This window comes from Plodia interpunctella, chromosome 8 (genome assembly GCF_027563975.2).
Source record: "Plodia interpunctella isolate USDA-ARS_2022_Savannah chromosome 8, ilPloInte3.2, whole genome shotgun sequence".
NCBI classification, from domain to species: Eukaryota; Metazoa; Arthropoda; class Insecta; order Lepidoptera; family Pyralidae; genus Plodia; species Plodia interpunctella.
Genome location: NC_071301.1, coordinates 3,597,409 through 3,612,806, shown reverse-complemented (window position 1 = coordinate 3,612,806; position 15,398 = coordinate 3,597,409). Strand labels below are relative to the sequence as shown.

The 15,398-nt window shown below is 35.5% G+C and overlaps 1 protein-coding gene across 11 annotated transcripts in view; it reads left to right on the top strand.

Annotated features, from left to right (window-relative positions):
- LOC128672108 (uncharacterized protein) overlaps positions 1–13,968 on the top strand; it is a 34,808-nt gene extending 20,840 nt beyond the window's left edge. For 5 of the 11 annotated variants that reach the window (XM_053749015.2, XM_053749018.2, XM_053749019.2 and 2 more), the window contains 12 exons: positions 2,292–2,539; positions 3,304–3,432; positions 4,557–4,715; positions 5,005–5,171; positions 5,550–5,619; positions 6,448–6,661; positions 7,194–7,226; positions 7,727–7,905; positions 8,359–8,502; positions 9,554–9,632; positions 9,858–10,089; positions 10,737–13,968. In XM_053749015.2, coding sequence (XP_053604990.1) covers positions 2,292–2,539; positions 3,304–3,432; positions 4,557–4,715; positions 5,005–5,171; positions 5,550–5,619; positions 6,448–6,661; positions 7,194–7,226; positions 7,727–7,905; positions 8,359–8,502; positions 9,554–9,632; positions 9,858–10,089; positions 10,737–10,905 — 1,823 coding nt within the window. In that variant the 3' untranslated portion in view covers positions 10,906–13,968. The remainder of the gene's footprint in view (positions 1–2,291; positions 2,540–3,303; positions 3,433–4,556; positions 4,716–5,004; positions 5,172–5,549; positions 5,620–6,447; positions 6,662–7,193; positions 7,227–7,726; positions 7,906–8,358; positions 8,503–9,553; positions 9,633–9,857; positions 10,090–10,736) is intronic. The other 6 variants (XM_053749023.2, XM_064436112.1, XM_053749016.2 and 3 more) reach the window with 5 other exon arrangements.
- Positions 13,969–15,398: the final 1,430 nt, after the last annotated feature.

The following is a 15,398-nucleotide window of genomic DNA, read 5'->3' as shown; positions in this document are numbered from 1 at the left end:
AGAAAACGAAACTATAATTTATTTTTTAATGAACACTACTAGTCATGGTGTTTTCATATGAGCTATTTTTAATCACAAGGTGACTGTAGTCAAATATGCATGACAAAAACAATGATATTATTTTTGTGAATGATATCATTAACCACTCCCACCCGGGTCAATTCGCGATGGTTTTTCACAAATTTCCGCGTATCGATATCGTGTACAACAGTAGGAAATCTTCCAGAAATCGTGTTGTCAGTTTACTATACGCCTACGTACTGCTGCCAATACGTTGTTTACGTAAAGATGCTTTGCTTACTATGGTACATTTAATTTGTAACATTGTACGTTGCTAACATTTAGCTCGAAATCAAGCTTTGTTTACGTGTTTTCCTGTTGATCGCTATCGTATAGTAATTTGAATTTCCTAGAACCGTGTCCAATCTAAAACCATCAGCTGTTTTTATAGGCTCTGTATTGATTAATTTCGTGTTGTTGGCAACAGCTTGTTACTACATATATTTAAAGTCAGCAACGAGGAGACAAAGGATAACAAAGGAAAACAATCGTGCGCGATAATTCCGTTCGTTCATATGTGTCAACATTAGAGGGCCGCAGCCGGCTAAGGTTATTCGTGTATGAATATTAATTTAGCTTCGTTGATTTTATTTAGTATGCACATTGCACAATAACGAAGTTATTAGATGAAAAAAAAAATAATGTTTGAAAATCTTTGTTGAAAAAAGTTCACTTAGTTAATAATTCTGTCAGCGATTTTAGTTAAATGAAATAGGCATCCCAAATCTGTGGTTACCTACATTATGATTAGTTTCGTTTGAAATAAAAACCGAAAAATAGTTGTTATCACTTAGAAGTCTTGACAGCTGCAAACCGTGTGTAATTTGGTCTAGTATTTAAGTGGCACAGTAATTTAATCGTATTTATTGTATGTCGATGTTTAAATGTTTGCCGAGAAAACTGGAGTATGCGCCGGAAAATGACGCACGGGTTGGCGTGCGATGACCCAGCAACAGCATATGCTCCTTTGTGGTTTCAAATGCCGATTTGCGGGCTGTCAACACTGAGTCACGCCGTATTGGGTATCGCGTAATTTGTTGGACATTGTAATAAATATGATACGCTTAGGTGCCCTCTGCAGCGGCGTAACGTACCATGCACAAGACTAATAATGCGTGAATGAAAGACATATAATTATTATATTGAATTAAAGATTTATCGAACGATCGTTTATCATATTGTTACATAAATAATAATATGATAAACGTTCGCTTAAACGTGGAACAAGCAAGTGTGGCGAACGACACTTCACTTGAAAATTGTAGGCATTAAAAAAGAAAAGAGCAAGAAATTTTAATTAATAAAGAGTTGCTATATATACGTGGGGACTATTATTGGTTTAGAAGTTCTTCATTCATGCCTATAATTAATGGCAGATCTATCACGTTAATTGGTATATTACAAATTGATTTGCATTCATTTTGTTTATATGTTTCACGGCTGACAAGCCTGATCAAAGTTAATAACTGTGATGTCCTCGTACCTACAAAATTTCAGCAATTTGCCCGTGATTGATGCTCGAGGTCGTGACAGAATGGGGACTATATATAATCACTCTTATTATATGTTTATCTAACAATAATGAATTCTGAAAATACTAGCTTGTAAAAACTCGAATTCAGTATATTTTGATAAGGTACTTCCGAAATGGATTCTTTTCTGAATTACGATCTCCGCCATGGAAGCATTTTCTTGGAAATTTAAAATATTGTTATGTTACCCCAAAAAACTACTGATTGAACAAACACATTTTGAACATTTAAATAATCTGCAATAAAACAGATGACAGAATGTTTGTTCGGAATTTCCAACTATACCAGATTACCCACCCTAGTATCTCCAGAGTCGCATTTCGTACATAGTATATCAGAGGAAAACCTACGTGTACGTAATTGTTTTCCCAGTAAAATTATTTATTCATTTCGTATCGACCGGGGTAGACGAACTCTCCCTGCCAATGCCTTGCAAATTGAGAAGGGTTAATGAACAGTCAGACTGTCTTCCAACCAACATTTATTCCTTTTGGATTTGTTGACATATTTGTGAGAGTTTTTTTAGTACTTCAAATAACAATATTTCGATTTCCCAGTCCTTCATTTTTATATTCATATTCTCATAGGGAGAAAAGGTTTAAAATCTATTTTTTAATTCATCTTTTTAATATCGAATTAAGCTGTATATCCAAAAGCAAATGTCTTAGAAATTGAAATAATATCATCATTTTTTTTCAGGAATCGGCTTCGGTATGATCTACCTGCCTTCCGTGGTAGCCGTGGGCTACTACTTCGAGACCCGGCGATCACTCGCCACCGGCATAGCCGTGTGTGGGTCAGGAGTCGGCACGTTTAGCTTCGCTCCCCTGGCCTCGTATCTCTTGGATCAATTCGGTTCGTGGCAAGGAGCAAATCTGCTGCTGGCTGGCCTTATTCTCAACTGTGTGATATTTGGCGCGCTTATGAGACCACTTGTCTATCCAAAGGTATTAATAACGACGTTATTATTTTCTAACAATTTTTTTGTTGAACACTTTCGAGGGCACATGTTGTAAATTTTATGAGATGAAAAATATCTGGACCTGTATAGGCAGGGTTCGATTCTCGAACTAGACCAGATTTTTTCTTTTAACAAATTTTATGATAATCCTACTAATATTATAAATGTGAAAGTTTGTGAGGATGTATGTGTGTGCGTTTGTTACTCTTTCACGCAAAATCTAGCGGACGGATTGTTATGACATTTGGTAAACGGTGGTGGTTTATCCCGAAATTCCCACTGGAGCGAAGTCCCGGTACGCAGTTAGTAGTTAAATAAAAATTGTATTATTCAGAAGTGTCAATCCGTGAAGATTTTGAAACTAATCATAAAAAGGAAAATGAAGTTTTAGATTTAACAAAGGCGTTAGTTTACAATTCTTTGGATCATAAAATAAGCTACATCTATTCTCAGCGGCCGTGTGTTTTGAAGCTTATTGCCCGACTTATCTGTTATATAACACAAAAGTATGAATAGAGCAACAAAAACAGAACAACAAAACAATTAGTCATGCGTATATTTTGGGGATTATTACCCTGTAAACAAGGAGTTCACGTAACTTTAATGAGGCATCTATATTCGTCTAGCTAGAGAAATCACTGACTAAAAATTTTTACTCGAATATCGAATAAATAGAATTACTTACTATGTATTTATTGTGGTATTTTCTCTAACACTGAATAAATAAATGAAAATGAAATTAATTTTCAGACGTCGGGTGAAAAGCCTTTGCTGCAACGTATGGCCGAAGAAAAAAGACTGCAAATGGAAAGGGGATCAATAGGCGGCTCGTACTTTGTGGTACAACTACCCGATGGCACAATGGAGAAGCGTATGAAGGTGAGAAATAGTGTACCGATATTTATTTAGCTTTTTAATTATTCCTTTTAATTTATCGGTGATAAAAAGAGAAAATATGCGGAAAGAACTGCTTCGTATTCCAAATGCTTTTTTCGTTCATTAAAGTGGAATCAAATAGTTTATTGCAGTAATTTCAACAGCCACAGATTAATAGGTAAACATTTTGATATTATTTTTACAATTAATATATTGAACGGAAAATAATATAATGACATCATTTATTCCATCATCATAAATTATCTGCGCTGTTAATGTACTTAGGTATTCTTTATACAACCGTTAGGTCTAGGTGACAGGATGCGAAAATGTATGAAGGAAAATTACAATTGCCTTCTCGATCAAGGTTCATTAGAGCATCCTAAACAATCGTGTTCGCAAAATATAAATGTGACGAGTTTACTTGCATTGAACTCCATATTGTCATACCATCAAATTGAAATTATTGCATGTCAATAAACTTGAGTTTATTAACTGTGTTTAGGTCCTGAATCTAAGTCGTGGGTGCGTTATCGTGTACTTACAGAGTTTGATACCAACGGGCCAAAAAAATGATTTCTTTAGACATTATTTTTCTATTAAGCAGCAGTACTTCGCAGTAGCGAAGGAAAATGATAGTGCCTTTCCCTATTATATCGATCGATTATTAGGTACCTATGTTATGTTAGGTTTTTCTGGAAGCTGCATCTAGTATCTCGTGTATCGGTGTCAGAAACCGGAGAGATATGCTACCGGTGAAGTATCCGATATCGGTTGCACTTGAATAGCTGATGCTGACTTAGATTATGCAATATCACCGTAATTGTATACATTATTTTATTACGTCGATGTTGGTCAAAAATGATAATGCAATTTTTTCAAAATAATACATAAATAACCCTGACAACTATCGAGAAAAATGACAAAATTATTATTTTTAAACGGTTTTACATATTTACACTAATGCTTTGTGTTTTGTGTTCTTTTTTTTGTTAATAATTTCCGTCATGCCTTTTTTTTTAACCCGCACATAATTTCCGTCATGCCTTTTTTTTTTTAACCCGCACTGCCTTGCATGCGCACAGTAGTGAAGAAAATAGCACTAATTTGACAAGGGAATTTCGAAGCAGGCACCGCTGAACATCGATCCAGGCGTCCACTCGTCTTTGAACCTGGAGGCGTTGGCGCGTGTGCCGACTCAACCCAACATGCATGGTGTACCAACTGTTCCTACACTACCGACTATTACTGAAGCAAAGATTCCGGAGGAAAATGGACACAAAAAGGTAAGGTCAATGTGTTTTCATAACAAATTACAAATCATGCCAGTCATGTTTATCAAAGCAGAAAAAAAGTAAATGTTCTAAATTTAAAACTACGCAATACAAAGTATTTGTTTTCACCCATAAATTTCACTACCTATTACTATATTTATAAAATCATCTGTTCAATTGAATTCTGTATGGTCCGTAAACTTTTTCACTGCACCCATAAAAAGGCATTTTGTTATTCGTACCTAAAAATATCCGTAAAAAGCCTTTGTAAACACAATTATGGAACTATAATGACTTTCAGGGCGAAAACGGTACAGCCATAGCCACGATTCAAGCCCAACAAATGTCCCGCAACGTGTCTTCACCCGCTTTCAGCGCGCAAGCTCCCGGACTACCCAAGAATGGATCCGTGCCGTTCTTCGACAGACAACGGAAACAGAGCACTGGAGATAGGTCAGCGAATGATAGGTAGATAGAATTGTTTTTTTTTTCAGGATTGTTGGCGGACTGGTAAGGTGGTGGTGTATGTTATATTTTTTCGAGTTTTCAAAATTGAAATAGATTTTCATCTTTTTTATATATATTATTTATATAAGCAAGACTTAGCGATATATTCTGAGAATGTTCCCGGTTATTGTTATATATATATATATAACATATACGCCGTTAATCATTATTGTAAATGTTGTAAAAACAATAACCGGGAAATTTCTCAGAATATATCGCTAAGTCATGCTTTCTTTGTTTTTCTTCTTTGTGATTGATTAATTAAAATTTATGCAAATTTTCAACTGGCTTTTATTGAAACGTAGCTAGTTGTTATAATTGTTTCTATATGTGTTTCAGATTTAAACCGTCCCTGGCTGCCATTCGAGCCACGTCCAAAACTTCAATGTATAGTCAAGCTAGAAATGATGTAAGTGATACATTAATAAATGATAGCCTATCTTACTCCTGAAGGTTTATTTAATATCTGTGCCAAAATTCACCAAAATCAGTCCAGTATGTTTCGAATTTATTAATTACAAATAAAAATACAAATATTTCCCCTTTATAATTTTAATATGATGATATAGGCAAACTTACGCTATCGAATAGAACAATTTAAACTGCCAAAATTGTATTGTAATGCCACAAACAAAAGTGTTCGATACCTTGAACTTTCATCCTATTGCCAATAGCTATTTGGCTAGCTTCCAGTACATTTGTCGTGTTCCTGTTTACTAACTATGCGAATAATCTAATTGACTGTACAACGACAATTTTAATTTTTCGCGTTATTGATGCCATTAAACGTTTGGTCGTGATGACTCATGGTTTTAATTATTGTAATCAGCTTTTATTTGGTACTAGATACGATCGCTATGCCAATGAACAATAATAGATTTATTAGTACACTTAGATTTTCTGACGACATAGAGGGATTTCTGCGGGGATGGCATTATATTGCACCCGATAGAGATCTATGGAAGCTGAAAGGGGAGGCCTTTGCCCAGCAGTGGGACACTTAAACAGGCTATATATAAAAAAGTTTTTTCTTAAGTCTTATTATGTAAACTTTTTCTATATCTATATCTAATCTTACCAAGTTTTTTTTAAAGGTTAGGCAGGGTGACTTCTATTATCTTTCGACGCCAGATTTTTTCATCTCATTAAATACATTTCTAATTAGTGAAATTATATAGACACAATACGTCACGAATAAATAAAAATAAAAAAAAATTACACAAAGTCAACTTTTCAGGGCGACACAGAAAGTATGATGACGTCAAAATTATCAGTGGCCGGTCCGCGCGAGCCCCGCATGGTGCGCCCCATGTCGCGCAAAGACATCTTCTACTCCGGGTCCGTGCTGAATCTCCCGCAGTACCAGAGCCAGAAGTCGTTGCAAGGATACAGGAACTCCGTGCTTAGTTTACCACAGAGTAGACAAACGGGCGATTTGGAGAGGCAAGAACGTGAGTATGCAATTAATATGATAAAAAATGTTCTTGAGATATATCTCGTATTCTGGATCCTTTCTGAATCTCCCACAGTACAGAGCCAGAAGGATTTGCAAGGATACAGGAATTATGTGCTTAGTTTAACACAGAGTAGACAAGTGGGCGATTTGGAGAGGCAAGAATGTGAGTTTGCAATTGTATAATAAAAAATATTCTTGAGGTATATTCTACTCCGGGTCAGTGCTGAATCTTCTGCATTAACACTGCCAGATGTTTTTGAAAGGATATAGAAATACCGAGGTACAAACGTGCGTATTGAACTAATATAGCTAATATTGAATGGAAAAGGAAATTCGTATTTGGTGGGTGAAAATAGATTACAAGATGCACAGAGCACGGTAAAACTCGCTTAAAATGTAATTACTCGCTGTACATAACAAAGACAACTACTTCCGAATTAATGGATACTGAAACCAAACACATATTTGTACATAAATTGTCAATTGTCAGATATGTCTCTATAAATAATGATGTCACTTGATTACAGACAGAACCACTTCGCCCGAAACCATATCCAAAGTTAAGTGGACTCACTTTAGATGTTGGAACTCTCCCCACCCCTGAGCATGAATGGATGTCAAAATTATTCCCGTCATTTGTTTTCATTTTGCCCGTTTTATCTGTGCGTCGCATAGAGTTAGTTGTTTAATATTCATTCTATATTGCTTTGTGTGTGTTAGAGTTTTGCATTCTAGCAAACATACTTACTTCGCTGGACCAGCGACCCAAATATGTTCGTATACTAGAATTTTACACTTTTTTCTATTCATTGTCGGCTCTTTGGAGGGATTACAGGTATCAATACTTCACGACTCCTGTGATACCTGGGACTAACTCTTACATGCATACAACAATAAATAAAAGCACTTTGGCTTATGTTGTCCATATAGTGTTACCCGTACGTTTTCTTAAATATCACCTAAGTACATAAAACCACATAGATCAGTTTTATAGTATGTAGCCATAAATAGTGTATATTTCCGTGGCCATATATTCATAAATTTATTATTATATATTCAGAATACGACCTGTGTCCGTGCCTGGCGCTGCCCAACTCGTTCAAGTCCGCACTATCGTCGATGCTGGACGTCAGCCTGCTGAAGGACCCCGCGTTCATGCTGATCGGGGTCTCCAACATGTTCGGCATGGCGGGGCTCTACGTGCCGTTCGTGTATCTCGTCGACGCGGCTAAAGCTAACGTGAGATATTAATATTGAATTATATTCTATCATCTCCGCATGTTCCCGGTTTTGTTGGGGCCTGTAATGCCGGTCTAAAAATACTAAAAAACATCAAGGTAAATATGAAGTGGTCCTATTCTAGGGCTATTATAATTGTTATATGTATAACATACCTATTTGCTGTTTTTTGTTCTGTAATACATAAAGTGTTAAATAAGCAGAACGATTTATCGATCGTATATCGATGAGATAGAATGAATAAATAAATTCATGTTTCTTCGTTATGTTTTTGTATTTAGTTCCATTGTTACTCTTTGGTTTTATCGAAATCACTTATAGTTAGTATATAACATGCCGGCCACTTCCGTCTGACCGCGATAAACCCAAAAACTTTAATTAATAACTACATAACTCTAAAATCCCTCTTTTCTGCCCTCCTTGCTACGATTTGACAAGTTTATATGATTCCAGGGCATAGAGCAAAGTCAAGCATCGTTCCTAATCTCCATCATCGGTATAACGAACACAGTGGGCAGGATCGCGTGCGGATGGGTGGCCGACTTCCCGTGGATGGATACTTTGCTGCTCAACAACATTTGTTTGGTCATCGCTACGGTGCGTATACAGATACAAAAGTTGTCATGATATAGATGTCATCTAATTTATATCAGCATCGGTATAACGAACACGGTGATCAGTACTACTGTACAATATGTATGTACATAGATATGTATGAAATGTCCAATATATTCATAATATATCATTATTAAAGCGGTGATATTCTAATTATTAGTTAAGATACCAGCTTGTGAATCGAAAGGTTGCAGTTTCGATTCATACTCTATATTACTATAATAATATAATACTAGCTGCGCCCCAGGGCTTCGCTCCCGTGGGAGTTTTGGGATAAATAGTGTTCCAGGTTGTATATATATAAGAGGTTCCCTCTATTGTGGTTGAGCTTCCCGATGGCTGACTCACGCGTCAACTCGTGAACGAATGCCAGCTCGATCTTTTATTAAAAGTTTTTTGTTTGGTTAATTATACATATAATATTATCATCACAATCATAATATGTTTCAGTATACCTTTTGACCATGTACTTTATTGTGTACTTACATTGTTATATTACTGATAAAAAATTAAACATAAATTTATATTTAAAAAATGGTAAGCCCTTCTGGCATAATAGGGACCAACACTGTTTGAATGAGTTTCTTTCGGCATTTCTTCTCAGCAGTGGTCATTCCGAAATGATAGTAGTTTGTAGCTTTGGTAAATATCATTTAATTTAGAATATGATAGCCTAATTTCTGAATAAGTTATTTGATTTTATATTCTACCCGTGTACAAAGCTTCATAACAATCGCTTTAGTAAATCTTGCGTGAAAGAGAACAAACATACATACCTCTTCACAAACTTTCGCATTTATAATTTTAAGTAGGGTACCAATCTAACTTTTTTTGTTTTATTTATGTATAGTAATTTTAATAGCCCACCATTTGCTTTCGGTGAAGGAAAACCTCGTAAGCAAACCTGCACTCTAGTTGATAATTTATCAGCTAGTGAGTGAAATGGAGAAGGCAATGGCAAACCATCTGTGACATATTTTAAGTTTGAAAATATTCTGTCTGTACTAACTTTTCTGTTTGTTTTCAATTCTAGGTGTCGGTAGCTGCCACTCCGTTCTGTTTTTCATATATTTGTTACGTGTTAATGGCTATTGCCTTCGGATTAGCTATTTGTGAGTATTTTTATATTATTCTGAATTTTACCAAATAATAGATAGTAGTGTTATGCGATGTATTTTTAATAGTTTATAAAGGTTCATTCGAATAATATCGCGTGGTGATGGTTCGCGTGGATTTTGATTTACGCCACATTTAGGTTTTTTTATTTTCGTGCACCTGTCTGTTTGAATTTCGCAACTAGAGTTGAAATTAAAATACATAAGAATGGTCCTCTCCAGCGGGCTACATCTCGCTGACGTCCATCATCCTGGTGGACCTGCTGGGGCTGGACAAGCTGACGAACGCGTTCGGTCTGCTGATCCTGTTCCGCGGCGCGGCCGCCATCGTGGGCACGCCGCTGGCGGGCGCTGTGTACGACGCCACGCGCACCTACGCGCCCTCCTTCTACATGGCGGCCGGCTTCTTCTTGGTGGCCACCTTGACGTCCTTCGCCGCGCCCATGTTCAAGAGGTACGTCTCTGTTTGGCTGAAACGTCAGCAACGTTGTTAAATAAAATGGTTTGCGCTAAGTATCGGTAATATAATTTATGTAATCTCTCTCTCATCCTCTTTTGAAGATTTGGTTACGCTTTTACAATTGTCTGTCTAATGTCGATTCTGTTTGGGAATGCTATTGTTGACTATAAGTTGTTAAGGCATGTATTCCCTTGTTTTTGTTTTTTTTTTGTTAGATTTTACGTAGTTAATTTGATAGGAGACCCTAGTTTATTTTGTCTTTAGGTGACACAAAATTTGACACTAGTGTATCAGTAAACATTTGATAAATTGAAAAAACCTTTACTTTTTTCTCATACATGGTATAAATAAAGCTTGTCTGTTTCTAAGTTTTAGATCATGCAACGGATTTCGATGTAGATATTACTGTAATTTAGTTAACTTTTATAAGCTCACGAGCCTTTGCTCGCGGTTTCGTCTGCGTTAATTTTCCGGGGTGAAAGGTGAAATTACATGTATGCAAAATTTCAAGAAGATCGGTCGAGTAAATAGAGCGTGAAGGGGTAATGGACAAACTCACTTTCGCGTCAATAAAATTAGGATGGTTAGCTTATATGAAAAGTGAATTATTATTTTTTAATGAACGTCAACAATGAATCCAGGAAACAAGAAGAGAGCCAGCAGCCGGCGGACATGCTGTCGCCGATCGACGAGGACCTGGAGGAGCGCGAGGACGAGGACCCGGACGACGCGCCCATCACCATGGCCGCGCCCGCGCTCGTGCGCACCGCCGCCTCGCCCGAGCTCTCGCAGAGGGAGAGCGTACTGTAGTCTGTAGCGTGTATCGTCCTCGACTCCTCGTTTTCTTTGCTTTTTTGAATTTGCCAATTTCTAATGTCTTTAACTGTGAAGTCGATGATTTAAATTTTTATTGTAACGTTTACACTTTAACTATTTGAAATGAAAGTTAAATGTTTTCTAAAACATGGAACTCTACACCGATACCCCTAAAAACGAGTTACGAAATTTGCTACCTTTACGACAAATATTTATAAAACTGCTTCCTTAAAATTAATTCTTTTAAGTTCAACTCCTTACAGGAGTTGCCTATAAACCGCCCCACGATAGAAGTTCATAAACGCGACACAATAACAACGTGGCCGGTCTGTTATTTATTTAGTGAGCAGAACACAAATTGCCAATTGGTATTTAAATATATTACGAAAAAACCATCCTTAAGCAACCTACAGAAATCTCAATTATCTAAATGTTTGTTCCAAGTTTTCAATTCGACTGACCGTCAACATGTCTCAGGAAATATGACTTGACCCTTTAAGTACTTTTATATAAACAATTTTGTGTATAATCTTATTTTTGTATTAGCTAATTTAAGTAGTTTTAATTTATTAACCCCTGATAATACAATATCTACTCACGGTTTGTAGCACATAACGTGTATATGAGAATATAATCTTCCAATGAGGCTTGGCCGCAGTAATATAATAGATTCCGACAACTCTTTACAATTACTCGCTATCAAAAAATAAACATACGATCTCATTAGTTTGATGGCTATATTCCAAAGGTTTCTCGGAAATTATTATAATTCTCATTTAGGCGCATTTTGTGTGTGAATGAATAAATATTTTCTAGAAGAAATGTACAGTACTTTAAAGATCCTATTTTGATGGTAACAAATAATAAGTACTTAGTATTAAAAATTAATAACTCGTGGTTACCATAGGAATGTAACGTATGAATTTAAATAATAATATGTCTTGGAATTGACTGCAAGCAATAAGCAAATAGCTGCCGCATTTTTAGTGAAAAATTAAGATTCGTAATTCCAACGTGCCATATTGTCGAGGTGCTAAGGTCGACTCAATGAACACACTCACATATATACTCAAATAACGCATACAAAATGTCCAAACTAACGTTTAGCAATAATTTTAGTACTTATAGGCTGTACTTGGTACTTATAGGCTGTAAGTACTTAGATCCAGAGCATATGTCACATCATCGCATATCAACTTTAATGCTATTCAACAAATCGATAAATGTTTTACTTCGTAATTATCTATCTATTACAAAATAGTACCTGTAAGTGTAACAAAATAAACATTGCTTTTTTCACATCCTATACTAACCTATACTTGTAAATGATCAATTAATTATAAATAAGAAGTGCACGGGTATAAATATGCAAGGAAGTAAATAGATAGAATTTCAATTCTGAAGTTATAAGTATATTATATACTACATTTGATATTTCGCTGTCTTTTCGAGAGCTTTCTTGGCCTGAAATATAAGAGCGATGTCTAGGCACAGAAGTGTTTCTTAGTTCTACTGTCGATTGTAAATAAGTACTAAATTGAATTGTGACCCTACAAGTATAAGCCCTGTCCTATCTAGGCTGTATCCAAGGCAAACAATTGTGTTGCTATCTCTGTTTATCATTACAGTGCCAAAAAGAGATAGAAACACATTCGTTTGACCCATGGACAGCCAAGTTATTTAATGTCATTGGAACGACACATTTATAGATTGGGGACGTTTTTCTATATTAACTGTGTGTTTTATAGGTACCTAAGTGTACTAATAGATTAGCCGTAGCACGTCTGCCTTTTAACTCTTTCTAGACTCAACATTTCGAGCTTGGCTTTATCTTCTATTTTTTGAGACATATAGTTTGTTATTTTACGCCATCCCAGTTTGCGTTTAGTTGTCAATACCTGAAAATTTTGCGAGATTTTTTGTCTCGCTCGACACGTTGAACCAAACTGAGATGACGCATAGTTCATCCTTAGTGTGCCATCGTTTATGAACAATTTTGTAAATATATCGCATAAGTAAAACTACAGATGTGAGTTATGCAACGCAGTCAATTTTACGTGCATCATTCAATACCAAAAACATCTTTATCTAGAAAGATATAGACTCTATGTACTTGCCAGTTAGTAGGGTGTATATAGAATGGAGAGATAGGTACATAATATATTTTTGTCATAGATATTTTTGTCGATAAAAAGCATAATTTAGCTTTAAGTGTAATTAATGAATGTATAGATAGTTAGCGGAGGTATTATGTGATAAATAAAAAAAAAACCGTTAAAATATTTCGTTTGTAACAATCTGTATTTTATTATTGAACTAATAATGATATGATATGCCTATTATTATTGTATATTATGTTGGTAAGTTTACATGTAAACAGTATCAAATAAAATTATGTAATGTATTGAGGAATATTCGAAATCTTACGGATGAATGTTACTGTTGTTATAGCTTTATGTAAAAACCAAACGTGTTATTATGTTTTTAAGATTTTTAATGGAGAAATGAGAGGCGAATTTGTAACAGATTATATACGATGTAACCGCGACGTTTTGCTGTTAAAAATAAAGTTCAAACTGGTATGACAATCATGAATATATTTTGTTATATTAAATTAGAACCACGTTTTACAACTTTTGAAGTTTATTTGTTTTAAAAACGAAAAGTTACGCTTTGGTGGAAAGATACGAATGTTTTATGTATTCAGTATTGGCTCAAAGTATTGTTTTATTTCTTGTTTTAAAAGATCGTGCTGATGTTTTCACATTGCCTATAGTTTTGTCAGTTCGCAAATGTGAGTACAAATAATTTAAATGGAAAATTTCTTCTCATGGTGAATCCATTCTATATTCTTCTTTCCTGTTGACAGGGTAATTTTTTTTTACTAAGCTGTAAGTTTATTATAGGCAATGTAAAAACATGTGATAGTTTAGTAGTTTTCCGTGATAAGCGCACTGCGCACGCGACGCTTGCGCTCAATGAAAGCTTATTGTTGAACATTTCCACCGAAAATTACTTTTGTAAATAACAGATTTATTAAATAATAATCATGACTGATATTCATGTTTTTATTTACACCTACCCGATTTTTCCACAATGGTTATAACCTAGTACTATATGCACACACTATCAGCGAAGTCATGCAGATGGCGATGCGTATGTACGTCGCGTTCATAGTTTGTGTGAGATCTTTTATTTACCTCAAGGAAAAAACCAGCAATGTATGTCGAAACCGCAAAATTGGACGTACTGCTGGCCGATAGTGTGGAGTTGGCATTATACCGGCTCCACATTATAGTCCCTTTGCCAACTTTGGCAGTTTCAACGTATCCACATTGCTGGGTTTTTCTTGCGTTAATAAAAACTCGCATACAGACTACGCCATGTACATTCGCTTCGTCGGCATTTGTCCGAGTTCGCAGCTAATGAGGAGCTATAAGGAAGATTACACATATCTAGGAAAATCGTCTAAAGGTGTTTAGAGAAACCCAACGGAGCACGGGTGGGAAACCCCGACACGAAATACCCTCATTTTATGGCACAGATAGAAAGACCATAATTTAGATCTGGTTTATGTATGAGTCAGTATACCTGTTCATTTACATGTATGTGATTTTATATTGCATTACCGGAATTGCACATTTGACGTGTAAACGTAAATTAAGTCATGGAATTAGTAGGAACGGAATACCTAGGTACTAATTCCATGATTTAAGTATATAAAATGAAGGAAGTATTATGTAACTCTAAGACTTTTGATTGCGTTTATATTAGGTATATTACTGACTTAAATGCACTCGTATGTTTAATATTCATATATTGAAAAACACATGCATATCACGTAGATAGAGAAAATATGGCATGTGTTTTTCAATATGCTTTCATGGCAAAATAAAATTGGCTTAAGGTAATATCATATATTTTTCCATAGCCATTATGCAAAAAGTAATTGTTGGGTAAAAGTCAGTGTCCATTATTTATCTATCGAATATAATTTTCAATATAGGTATATTCAACAGGCATGTAAAACGTATTTAATTTTATAAATTTTGTGAGTTCTGTAAAATAAAAATTTCTAGGTACATCTTTTCCAGATGCGGGAAGCATCTGGAAAAGATGTACAGAACTTTATCTAGTTGACTTCTGTGATGCTTCCTTTAGGTACTCGTGCCTATTGCCTGCCTCATAATATTTATATAAAATTGTATTTTGGAGCCATATATGATGAATACCTGTATCATCATTGTAGGTTGAGCAGGTATACTGATAGTATATTTATAATTAATAGAAACCGGCTCAGTATTTTTAGTATTTCACTTTCACGCACTTTCATGTCTAGTGATGCGCTCGTATGTCGATACTCGATATTTTGCTGATGCAAGGTCTTTGACCGAGCTGGTGCAACCTGCGCCGTTATTACATCAGCCGACCTTGCCGATGCGGAACAATGACGAACGGCGAACAAATCAAATCTATCTAATCAAAAC